This window comes from Cydia fagiglandana, chromosome Z (assembly GCF_963556715.1).
Source record: "Cydia fagiglandana chromosome Z, ilCydFagi1.1, whole genome shotgun sequence".
Classification (NCBI taxonomy): Eukaryota; Metazoa; Arthropoda; class Insecta; order Lepidoptera; family Tortricidae; genus Cydia; species Cydia fagiglandana.
The window spans coordinates 30,414,183-30,426,776 of record NC_085959.1 but is presented as its reverse complement, the minus strand read 5'-3'; the positions used below and the strand labels follow the sequence as shown (position 1 = coordinate 30,426,776).

The following is a 12,594-nucleotide window of genomic DNA, read 5'->3' as shown; positions in this document are numbered from 1 at the left end:
CCGCGCACCCCCGTATTTTTGGCATCATCGGTTTCATAAAATAATTGCTCTAAACTCGGTCTAGAGGATTCCTAGTCTATGCTTCTAGCTCAAGATTTTTTTATACCTTCTTTACCCACTAAGAAACTATTTCCGCACACAGTAATTAAATGTTTGATCTGTGTTTGCTGTCTTTGTGTCCTTTTTAATCAATATGTTATTATTGCAATCAATTCGTGACTGTTCGGACATAAAAACCTAGTGATTCTTAGTACAAGTAACTGTGATATATCTGCATTAATAAATTAAAAACTTCATAAATACAACGTGAATGTTTTAGTAAACATACTTTGACAGAGAAAGGGCTGCCAGGCAAGGGTCCGGTGGCGGTGAATATCCGCACTTCGTAGAGGCCGACGACCAGCGGGATGTACGCGCAGAGCCACTCGCGCGGCGCGCCCGCCACCACGCGGCACTCCAGCAGCCCGGACGACTCCGCGTCTTCGTCCTTGCCTTCGGTTAGTTTCTCAACCTGTGTACAAATAACCAAACAGTTAGGGTCGGTTGCACCAAACTGTTCGTATCGTTAAAGAGTTCGCTAAATTTTTATGTATGGAAAGTTTCATAGTAAAGCGCCGGGGCGCGCCGGCCGACGTTGATCAGTCTATCAAATGTGGTTGGTGCAACTGGCCCTTAATCCCTCGATTCCCAGCACTTTATAATGTCGAAGCCTCACACTTAAGCCTCAGGGTTTTACATTTTTCATGAATTATGTAAGAAATCGTGAGTGCAATAACACGTCCGTAGGACTACATATATTATTATACGTATTATGTGAAAATAATTCGCAATAGCAAAATCTCATGTAATATCGGAAATTAATACGACCCTATTTATTTACAGCACACGCTGCAGTTAATTCGTGGTGCCAAAACAAAAGAAAATCGCATTGCAATAACGGCCATCAAAATATTTGTGTAATAATTAATAATATATCTTCAATCATCATCATCAGGCCTTTACAGATGACTCCGCGTCTTCGTCCTTGCCTTCGGTTAGCTTCTCAACCTAGCTTTTAAGTAGCATCTGTGGACTTCTTTGGACCGACTTATTTGATAGATCTAAATACTCGGGCTAGAAGTACAATAACCAAAACTTAATTACAGATACGTGTCTTGTTATTGACACATTTAAGTAATGTTATCCAGGATAGTTTAGATCCTAGTTTTTGATATGAGAGATTCTATAGAATTTTAACCTCCATATTTGCAACTTTATAAAGTCATTATTCGTTTTATTAGCGACTCTAATTTGCTTTTATGTCCTGACTTAGTTTCTATTTCTATCTAATCAGGGTATATAGTTGGAAGGTAGCTTGCGAAAATTCTAAGACTGGCCCGCGACCGGGATTGTACTCAATCTGATCTGGGGGTGTGAGTGTGAAAATCGGACTAAAGAGATTCGTTGATGGTTCGCTAAACCATTCACATGACTCCAGCAAGAAACCCGGCTAGGCCCGCTGACTGGAGTGTTGTCTAATTCGCAAGACCTATATAATATGTATATCACATAGAATAAGATGGTAGACATGACTGACCTGCACGGTGGGAGCGGCGTGGTCGGCGCAGTGGATGGTGAAGGCGGCCTCCTTGCCGACGTGCGCGTGCGCGAGCCCGGTGCCCGCGCAGCGCGCCGCGCCGCTGCTGCGCCCGCTCAGCACACCCAGCGACACCGGGCTGCCGGCGACCGGCGCTCCTGCGACATAAAACAACATATAAATTCTTGATTTTAAACGGAGAACAGAGTGGTGCGATCAAAAGTCTTCTGGCCGAAGGGTGTCGTGTTTCGGAGGTTCCGGGGCAAACAAGACCAGACGATTCCACGGAGCCACGCCGTTTTGTCGCCTAATTAGTGTTTAGTTTTTATTTAAGTTTATAAAAAAACATATATATGTTAGTCTGCAAGGTATTTGTAATATGGGCCTTGTTGCCTGGTTTAAAACGTTAAATAAATAAATAAAAGTATTTATCCCCTCGGGGACATAAGCTCGATGTCATCTAGTGAAAAAACGAACTAGAATTTAGTATTGAATTATCGGCTCTTTGCTGACCCGATGACTCGGCGGGGTTCGATGGATTAGTGGTGATGATAACATATACAACTTTTCCTTGGAGGCTGGGATTCTAACCCGCAAGACTCCACAACCCGTTTGCGGTACGTATGGATATCCACAGAGATGCGGACGCGCTGTTCACTGTAGGGTTCCTGTCTCTAACCTACCTCCATAGTTGACGTAGATGCGGTAGTGCGCGGGCACGGTGGCGCGCAGCCGCACGCGGTACGTGTGTCCGTCCTCACGGATGTCTACGGGGATGCGGACCCGTTTCTCGCCCATGGCTTCGCAGACTACTTCCAGCTCGCCTACGCCGGCTTCCTTTGTGTCCACTGTTAGCAAAGTTTGCATGAAATTAGGCATTTACATTAGCAATCGATGTAGCCAACGAAGGAGCCTCGATCATCAATAAAGTACAATACGAGTACAATATAATAGATAATTTGAATTCTTTCGCAACAACATAACTGACCTGTGAAGTTGACAGGCGTCTGCGTGATGATGTTCCCTGTAGGCAAACCCGACATGATGACTTTGTTGGGGTCGAACGACTCGCACGTGTACGGACTGCCGGTGACGGGCTTCGACAAGTGGAGGACCTCTGTGAATATTACAAAAGGGTCTTTATTTGACATACATTATTATATCTCTATTTTGGATTTCACGGGCCTATAAATACCGGTCTTTTGATAGGCTTGCGTGGGGATATGCATTTATAATTTCATTCATTAGTTATCACGGGATCACTTAATTTACCGCGCATCATGCCGCTCCAGTGTGTCTATTGTTGAATGACGCCATACGGCCCATCCAACTCTAGTATCATAGTTACCTATCGTGCTCTGGCCGACTTCTGTGATGGTGTACTCGGCCTGTAGCAGCCCCGACTTGGTCTGGTAGCAGCGGACGGGAAGCGCGCGCGAGCCGGGCCCGGACACGACCACGTCGAACTCGCGCGCCGGCCGCCCCAGCGTGTCTATGCTGAATGACGCCACGCGGCCAACCTGCGCCTGGTATAGCCCAAGCCCGGACGCTGATACCTGCATAAATAAAAAGTACTTTGTATACACAGTATACATCTGTATTTAAGAGCGATTAAACAGATTGTGAGAGTTTAGTAGGAGGTACTGGATACACACAGTTTGCCCCCTTATTTTACGAGTTGTATTTTATTTGAAGCCAAAATAATTTTAAAGACAATAAAACTTTGTAAGAATGGAGCGCCATTTTGTATTTTTTTATGATAAAATCAGCCTGAGTGGCGAATGTTGGTTGACATAACCGCAAAATATATAAGATTTCGTTTTCCTTTCTTCATAATAGATATAGAATGCAGAGTATTATTAGAAAAGCCGAAAGTACAATTAAGTACAGCGCAGCACAACAAAAAAGTAAAAACTATAGTTTTTGTGAGTCAATATTTTCATAATAATTTACCATAACCTAATGTGGCCAATAATAACCTGATCGCACCCTACTGTATGTAGGTATAAAACAGTGGTATCCTTTGGTCACGGACGCCTTAAAGCAGTGTCAAGAATACAGTACCTCTTGTCCATGGGTGGCCGGCAGCACATCGATGACGAGGGGCTCCCGGGCCACGGGCGCGCCGCTCCACAGCAGCGACAGGCGGTGCGGCGCGGCGCGCGCCGGGTGCCACACCAGCTCCTGCCGGCCGCCGCCGCGCCGCCGCATCGAGTGCGGCACCGTCTGCCCGCCGCACGTCACGCGCCCCGACAGGCGGCCCGCGCCCGCGTTCGTTGTGCTCACTGAAATCATGGCCTTGTTAACCCCACGCTCACAGTTTTGTTCTAGATGATAGAGCATCGTCGCAACTTTATTTACTATTGGCTCTGTGAGCAGCTATACCCCATGGCTCTACCATTTTGAAAAATCAATACAATTATTGTCCGTGGTTGAGAAATGCGACCTGTAGACGAGAACAGCCGGACACAGCAAGGTATTTTTGCCCAAGATGAAACGGAAAAACTCGCTCCCGCTCTAAATTAAAGTTGGTCAAGCAGATGTTGTCAGTTGAAAAAGGCAGCAAATTTGAACAATGTAGGCGCGAAGGGAATTTGAATTTCGCGCCTTTTTCTACTAACAAGGTTTGCTTGACCATCTATAATTACATGTTATAGATATTCAGACACACTCCTACAGAGCGGAATTCCATATATGTAGTACTTCAAAATTTATAAAAATCCTCGACTTACCTGTGAGTATGGCAGGTTTGTGAGCAACAGCGTCCCCAATAGACAGCACTTTGACGGCGTTAGCGTCCAGAGCTTCCACCTCCGCCACCGGGCCCCTCGCGCTCCGCACCAAGTACCTCCCCACGCGGTTGGCGGGGAAGGTGACCAGGCCCGCGTCCTCGATCTGGGCCTCGGCCACGCGGGCGCCCGTCGGCGACACCACCTCCACGTCTGAGAGATTCTCGTCCACTTCCACCGTTGCGATGCCGCCTGTAAGTTGATGCGTGTGTCACTTATTCAGATGGATCTTTTTATCTAACAACGAATAAGTGATTTCTATTGTATCCCTGACAAATTGAAAGGGCTTCAGTTCGGCTTAGAGCATTTAATAATGGAGTCGCCTTTAAGAGCTTACCCCTCTGCCGAAAACCTTGCAGCCTTGTACTGACTTGACTTGACTGTATTTAAAATAAATTATTTTACATCATGCGTGAAATAAAGCACTAGAAGATTAATAGAGAATCGTAGACAGCAGTTATTTTTTTAAACAACACAATTTCTATTTTATAACTTGTGTAAAACTATAAAGAGTTTAAATTTGATTGTGACGTCATATGCTAGTGTTTCATATAAATTCTATGGTAGAATCGTTTTGACAGTGCGAAAAAAGAAATTGATTTGACTAGTAGTCAAATACCCCTATTATGCAAACTTTTGTATGGCCTGACGTTTATCTGACATGGCTATTTGTACGTTACGTAATACAAATAACCATTTAATTCTCTTTGCAAATAACCATACATTTGATGTTGCTCTCCCCCGCAAAAATCGGCAAAATGTTTTGCACAGAAAATGACAGACAAGGCGTATCCAGTTACCACGGTATAATTATATACTCCGCCTGGTACTCTCTTCCCGTCTTTTCTAGGTCACCTGACTGACACAAGCCTACGTCATCATGCGACAGCGCTATATGATAATATGCGATAGCGCTATATTGTAGCGGCCATGTTATTCTGACGTAGGCTTGTGTCACTCTGGGAAGAGAAGACCATTGTTTTATTAGACTATGCCATTTACTGAATGCTCTAAGGGCTCCAGGGGTCATACCGATCTGCACGTAGGTGTGCGGCTCGCTGACGCGGCACACGAACGGGCTGCCCGGCACCGGCTGCTCGTTGAACGTGACGGACACGCGGTGAGGCTCTCTGGACACCGGCACGAACGTCACGTCGTACAGACCACGCGCTACTGCCACCACCTGCATTAAACACGTAGCATTAGAACTAGAGCTTTACATGAGGTACAGTCAGCAGCAGAAGTTGCTAAGCGGGCGAGGTGTTCAAAATGACGTTGACACGCTCTTATTCTCTAACAATAACGTCGCGTCAAGATCATTTTGAACACCTCGCCCGCTTAGCAACTTCTGCTGCTGACTGTACCTACACCAACGAAAAATCTTTTGCCTCAAAATTTCATACTTTTACAGTGCGACTAGTGCGTTAATTAGCACATTACGTAACTATGTAGAAAATTTAAAGGGTAATTTTCAATTCGTGTCGATTTATAACACTCCCTCGGTCGTGTTTTAATTTATTGCCACTCGTTTCGAATTTCCTACTTTTCGCATTAGTATTGTAATATATGTATAATAGGTGGACCAAATAAGGGTTCAGCGTCCATGTTCGCTACAACCGTGCAGTACATTTAATTAAGAGACCACAAAACACGATAAACTCGAGCGTAACCGATTTGCCGAGTCCCACTCTGGGCTCCCCTGTAACTGACCTCAGCCTTGACAGTCGTGGACGGCGTGGACACGACGAGCTCCAGCGTGCCCTCGCCCGCGCCGGCCGCGTCCACGCTGAATGTGACCGCCTTGCCGACTTCCACTCCGCGCTCCTCTTCCGCCCCCTCTTCTAAGCTGAGCCCTTCGAGAGTGCCTTCCAGTTCTGTACAACAACAACAACGTTTTAGAAACCCCAATTCAAGATACGTAAAAAATACGCACATAGCAATTTTTAAATAAAATAAAAATCGCCTTTTGTCTTATCACTAGTTGCCATGGTTACGGTCTCCTGGGTCATTTTTAAATTACCTACTAGTTATTTCGTATTTAAATGAACCAAACTTATTTTTTTTTGGTAGTTAATATAAGGCCTTTCTATAATTGGACATCTACTAAGCACGTTTGTTGCACTACAAACTATGCTACTATTGTCTCATGGCGAATGGACAGAATAACAACCAGAAATAGATGATCGACCCAAATAAATTGCCTCAGGCTCGGGTGTGTAAACTACTAACTAACCTCCTGGCCCCAGACCGGTGACGCGCACTCGACGCACGTCGTACACGTTGCACGTGAAGGGCGAGCCGGGCACGTGGCGGCCCGCGCACGACACCTGCACGCTGTGGCGGCCCACGGCCTCGGGCGTGTACGCCGCCGCGTACCGGCCGTCGCCCAGCGCCGACAGCCGCGCGCGCACCACGCTGCCGCCCGGCCCCGACACGTACACCGTCGGCTCGCCGGCTATAACCAAGCTCGTCTCATGCATTATTCGGTACTTTATTCTTTGCTTTGGTCTATGAAAGGTTTGTGGTTTAAACTGTCGTGAAAGAGAAGGAGGAGACAAATGAAGCACAAGCTTTTAGAGACACCGATTGCGTTATTAAACTAATTTAATTCGCGCTGTTTACAGACATTCATTACAGTGGCTTAAGATACGTACGAGTGATAGAAGTTTAATAAAATAACAGCTTAAATAAAATTTGTTTTATTTAATGGACTGTTCAATGGTTGATTGATTTAATAATATATGGATTTTGGCACCAATTTTAAGTTAGGAGATGATACCGGCTCATATCGGCAGCTAGAGTCTGTGCTGAAAGAGAAGAGTAGTAATGTAGAGGATCCCATACATGCTACGACTCTTCTTTTTCAGCACAGACCCTACCTTGACTATGCCTCCTTTGCACATAATTTCGCGTGAGCAGCAGCCAAATTTTGATTCAGAGTTCAGACGATTTAGCACACAGTAACAAGATCTTCTTACAACTTCAGGAGCAAGCATAACAGCTAAATATTTGGTCAATAATATGTCAAAAATTGATTCCTTGACCTACGACTACTACTCGCTGTATGCAAATTATAAAACTAAAAGTACAAAATTCCTAATATTAATAATTATACAATAAAACATGGAAATAAACATAGCTTGGGTGGATTATATGACACATAGTTACAAATATAGAAAGGCATATTAAAATTCGATTAGGCATAGCTTGAAGACACAGCTAGAAAGTTAGAGTATGAGTAGAAAATAGCAGGGCATTTATATGTACGTGAGCACACGCATAGTCACTTTCGCAAATGCATATAACGTAGCAACAATGTAACGTAATATTAAATAATAAACAATAAACAATAGTGATATGATCATATCGGTATGTTGGGAGTGAGAGATGTGTTGAGCCTTGATTAAATATATTCAAGTAAATGCATTTAAGGGAATTTTAAACGATTAAGGAACAACAACACATCAATCGAGATATTGATATTGTTAGAAGTATCAATCTTAATAACTATTTCAAACCATGAAGTTTAAATGAATGGACACATCTGTAATGGGGAAGTTAAGCCACTTGTCACTGTTTGTAAGTAGTTCGAGTTACGCATGAACTGGCTAATTCTACGCTAAAGAACACTCTTCAGAGAAGAGGATATTCCAACCTATATGACCTTAATACGAGTCAAAGCGGTTTAGCGCCCTGGACGTATTTTGTCTTGCTTGATGAACAGTGGCAAATGTCTCAAAAATCCCTTCGTGATTCAAATACTCACTGTGGAAGCCGGTGAGGTGTATTTCGGCGGGTTCCCCGCGCGGCGTCGAGGCAAGTCCGGGCCCGGAGGCGCGCGCGTCAGCGGCGGCGGCCGGCGCCGACACCGGGCACGTGAACGGCGAGCCGGGCACGGCGTGGCCGTTGAACCGGACCGAGAGGGTGTGCGGCGCCGCCTCCGACGGCTTGAAGTTCACCTGAATGACAGCAAGTATATTGTAAAGGTTTGGTTGCACTAACCACAATCAATGGACTCGTTACTCAGCAGAATTGTGACATTTCCCCTGCATTGAAGTTTTAGCGAATATGATTACGCTTACAGAAAACAATGCAACTGGCCTCACTAAATAGAGCTACGCGCTACTCTTCTAGCTCATAATGTACCGAAAGCCGTTCATGATCAGGTGCAGTTTTCCCTTGCGATAAATAAATATAACAACAAAGTGTTACTCTGTCGAGGTAGCTCATGGTAAGAAAATGTACCTATGGTTGTCAACTAAAAATAATAAAATATCATATATTACCTTGAATCTAGCGTTCCCTTCGCTCTGAACAAAATTTGGAACGTTCCTGCCATTTACGGCTACGATAATTTCCAAGTTCCCAGCACCTACAAAAATAAACATGATATTAAATATAATATATCAAAATTATTCGTCATTCTTATTTTTACTACGGTTGCTAAGAAGCAGAGTATTGGGTTTAAAGTGTTAATTTAGTAAAATCGGATCACATACCGGCATGAGAAGCGTTGATGGTGAAGGAGACGGGGCGGCCGACGACGCCGGGCGCGATGTCGGTGACGGCGACCCGCGACGCGCTGTACGCCTTCACCAGGAAGGGGCTGCCCTCCACGTGCCCGCCCATGGCGCCGGCTCGGACCTACAACCAATAGCACTGAGATGTGGGGTATCCTGGCAGGGTCGCCATGTGAAGGATTTGTCACCTATCCACAATCTTCCCGTTCTTAATTATGTTAGATAAATGCTTATGTATTAATATTTCTTGATTAGAGTATACTCTAATTTTAATAGATGTCCATAGTTGCGAAGAACGACAACAGAATTTTCAATATAACGATCTAGTAGTAGTGATATAGGGTACATCGCCAATTATTAGCCAGTTTTCAATTACTGGCCACCTATACTAAAATGAATTCTGTGTATAGGTGAATAGAACTCATTTTTGTAAGAGGCGGCCAGTTATTGAACGAGTGGGTTGTGGATAAATTTCAGTTACTGGCCATTTTCCTTATACTGAAAATGAGTTTTATTTATCTGTAAATAGAATTCATTTTTGGAATAGGTGGCCAGTAATTGAAAACTGGCTAATAATTGGATTTTCGTACCTTATATACTAAAATGAACTTTGTTCACCTATAAATAGAAATCAAATTAAGTGGCCAGTAATTGGGGGGTGGCTAGTAATTGGCGATGTACCCTACTAGATCGTAAATATCAAAAGTGTATATTGCACTATATTGAAAATTCTGTAGATCCGAATCTCACCTCGATACTGTGGTCGCCGACATCAACGGGAACAAACGAGATGGTGTATCTTTTGCTAGGTTCGTTTTCACCAACAGTTTCTTCAGCAGACACCTATAACACCAAAAACGGTATTAGCAGATTCGTATTGTAGCAGAACTGTAAAAATAGAACCAAAATAATTAAATCTTAACTAAGTCAGCTGAATTTACGGTTAGCCAATTATATGTTACTTTAATACAGAAAAAGGTCACGGAAAGAGCATACTAGTCGGCAGTCGATGAGGATTATCAGTGGACTAAAGATCGGTTTTCCTAGGATAGCGATGCCGTCATATAGCGGCCGTTTCCATACTAAATAATACGGCTAAATATGAATGTCGTAGTACATATTTGTGTGGAGACGGCCGCTATATGACGGCACCGCTATCCTAGGAAACTAGAGCATAACTGACCTGCACGGGCACGGGGCGGCGCGCCGGCCCCAGTACGTCGACCTGCGGCGAGGCCGGCGAGTCCACGCTGAACGTGTAGGCGTCGCCCACCGACACCTTGTCGGGCGACTCGCTCGAGCCCGCGCCGATCACGCGCGCCGGCGCCGACACGTGGCACACGAACGGACTGCCTGTTGGTGTGAAAAGCAAGTCTTATCAACGTGATAAGAATGTTGCCGAGTCAGTTAGACTAGAAAACAGCTTCTTAGTAGCTCAGCAGGTGATTGACGCCTTCTGGTCTAGAGTTAACAATCGCATACTTAACACGATTCAAACGTCTGCGGCATCTGGGCATCCGTCAAACTAAAAACGATTGAAATTTTATAGAAGATCAGCAAAAGGCAAGACACTATGAATTAACAATTGTTTTACTTGTAGGTTAGGATTAGGATTCGTAATCAAGTGACCTCCAAATAGTATACCTTCGTAATAAACATACTTTAGACCTGAAGGTATGCGGGCGGGGCTCGCGCGACGGAAACTGGTGGCGTAAAGCTGGACTTCCGAGCAAAGCGGCTCTGACGCAACGGCCGCAGCGTCAGAGTCGCTGCGTCAGTGTCACAGCGTTAACTGACGCAGATTCACTTCCGAGCGGCGCGACTCCGGCGACCGTCGCAGTTACTATTCCATACGGTGCAGACGTGACATACTTATGAAGTTATGATAAACCGATCAACTATGAAAATATTTTTAGAAGAAGAGGAGGATTACGATCTTTTGCTTCGTTAGTTTTACAGTATGGAACGAAGCCTACCCAATTGAATTTTCAAAATTAGAATAGACGAAGGAACTTATACCAACTTGAAAAAAAAAGCATTTAAACGAGAACGTCGACAAATTTCAATTTTTTTACATATTTTAAATATTGACATGCCCTCAAAACCACGTACGATCGCAGCGACTGCGCGACAGTGCTTGCGCAGACGTAGCACGGCCGCTATCGCTGAGCGATACTGACGCGGCGCCACTGTCGCTGCGATAGTGACGCTGCGCTCGGAAGTAAGTTCATACATTTCCATACTGCATAATACTGTCGCTCTGTCGCCGCGTCAGTGTCGCTGCGTTAGTGTCGCCGGAGCCGCTGTGCTCGGAAGTCCAGCTTAAGTGAGCGCATCTTGCGCGCAACGACCGCGGTCGGCAAGTGACTGCCATGTAACGTCACCACCAGGCCCTGGGTGACACATAGCCCACTGCATCAAAAGCCATAGGTAGTAAGACTAACCTGGGACATGGTCCCCGTTGAAGCGCAGCTCGACGGTGTGCGGGCGCGGGTCGCGCGGGGTGAAGCTGATGGCGTAGGTGTGGGCCCCCTGCGCGGCGGCCGCCGTCGGCACGCGGCCGCCGTTCACCGTCACCTCCAGATTGCCTGGGCCCGCTGCCATTGTCTCCACTGCAGGAATAATCTCATTGTTTACAAATACGATTTTCTTTTGGAAACAAATAAGTAAAAGAAAATACTGGAAGGAATGTTTTAAGACATAGGTAATATCAATGACCTTTGGACTTTTGTAAAAGCGGTTATATTTATTATTGAAGTTACGGCTCGGCACAATATTAATCGATTTGCGAAGGCGGCAGCGTTAATCTTAGGTTGGAGCGAGACACAGCGATGGGACCTTTCGTTCCCAATTATGGTTGTCGCTGCCGCCGTCGCCAGTCGCGTAATGTCGTGGACGAGCCGTGATGGTAATACTCTGATTATTACTACTATTACAAGAAACAACTTACCTAAAAATGTAACGGGCTTTCCGACTGTTCCATGCGCGACGTCTTTTACTCTTATAGCCGTTACGTCGTACACCTTTGGAAAGTAATATCACAATCAGTGTTGGCCGAAACGTTAATGCAATTGAATATTCTTGACCATTAACCCGTACAAATTGAACCGTCAACTGTAACCGTCCGTTACCGCTTACGGTTCAATTTGTACTGGTTAATGGTCAATTCCAATTAACGTTCGGCCAACACTGATCACAATGGTATCGTCTTGGATCGTCCCATTCGTTTTTCGTCAAGTTCTTAAATTAGCTCTATTCTGCTTTCGTCACTCATTCTACATTCGTTACAATCGTCGGTGGCTTTCAATGTAGAATGAGTGACGAAAGTAGAATAGGACAAATTTAAGAACTTGACGAAAAACGAATGGGACGACCCAAGACGATACCATCACAATAGCACAATGGATACGAGAATAGATAGGTAACGAAACAATCGTGAACGTTTTCAAACATGTTATGGATAAATATTAGAATTAATGAACATATTATTATAAAAAAAAATCAGGATGACATCATCCTGACACTGATGACAGTCAGCTGCAGATAAAAGGGGTAGGTACCTTTAAAAGTTTGTATACAAAGATGCTAATCGAATTGTAATGCTGATTGTACCTACAAAGTAAAAAGCATTGTGTAGAGTTGTGTTGGTTAAATTTTGGGGGATGATAACAATATATATCCTGTATGTATTACATTGGAATATGTTCAA

At 44.6% G+C, this 12,594-nt stretch overlaps 1 protein-coding gene across 5 annotated transcripts in view; it reads right to left on the bottom strand.

The window, feature by feature from the left end:
* LOC134679465 (filamin-A) overlaps positions 1–12,594 on the bottom strand; it is an 87,707-nt gene that overhangs the window by 6,460 nt on the left and 68,653 nt on the right. For 3 of the 5 annotated variants that reach the window (XM_063538386.1, XM_063538388.1, XM_063538387.1), the window contains 17 exons: positions 11,836–11,908; positions 11,330–11,497; positions 10,069–10,238; positions 9,636–9,728; positions 8,865–9,009; positions 8,652–8,737; positions 8,132–8,324; positions 6,599–6,820; positions 6,076–6,239; positions 5,398–5,548; positions 4,309–4,557; positions 3,641–3,861; positions 2,925–3,132; positions 2,565–2,693; positions 2,260–2,424; positions 1,577–1,734; positions 329–511 (listed from right to left, as the gene is read on the bottom strand). In XM_063538386.1, the coding sequence (XP_063394456.1) occupies positions 329–511; positions 1,577–1,734; positions 2,260–2,424; positions 2,565–2,693; positions 2,925–3,132; positions 3,641–3,861; positions 4,309–4,557; positions 5,398–5,548; positions 6,076–6,239; positions 6,599–6,820; positions 8,132–8,324; positions 8,652–8,737; positions 8,865–9,009; positions 9,636–9,728; positions 10,069–10,238; positions 11,330–11,497; positions 11,836–11,908 (2,778 nt within the window). Of the gene's footprint in view, positions 1–328; positions 512–975; positions 1,048–1,576; positions 1,735–2,259; positions 2,425–2,564; positions 2,694–2,924; positions 3,133–3,640; positions 3,862–4,308; positions 4,558–5,397; positions 5,549–6,075; positions 6,240–6,598; positions 6,821–8,131; positions 8,325–8,651; positions 8,738–8,864; positions 9,010–9,635; positions 9,729–10,068; positions 10,239–11,329; positions 11,498–11,835; positions 11,909–12,594 lie in introns of those variants that run through there. The other 2 variants (XM_063538389.1, XM_063538390.1) reach the window with 2 other exon arrangements.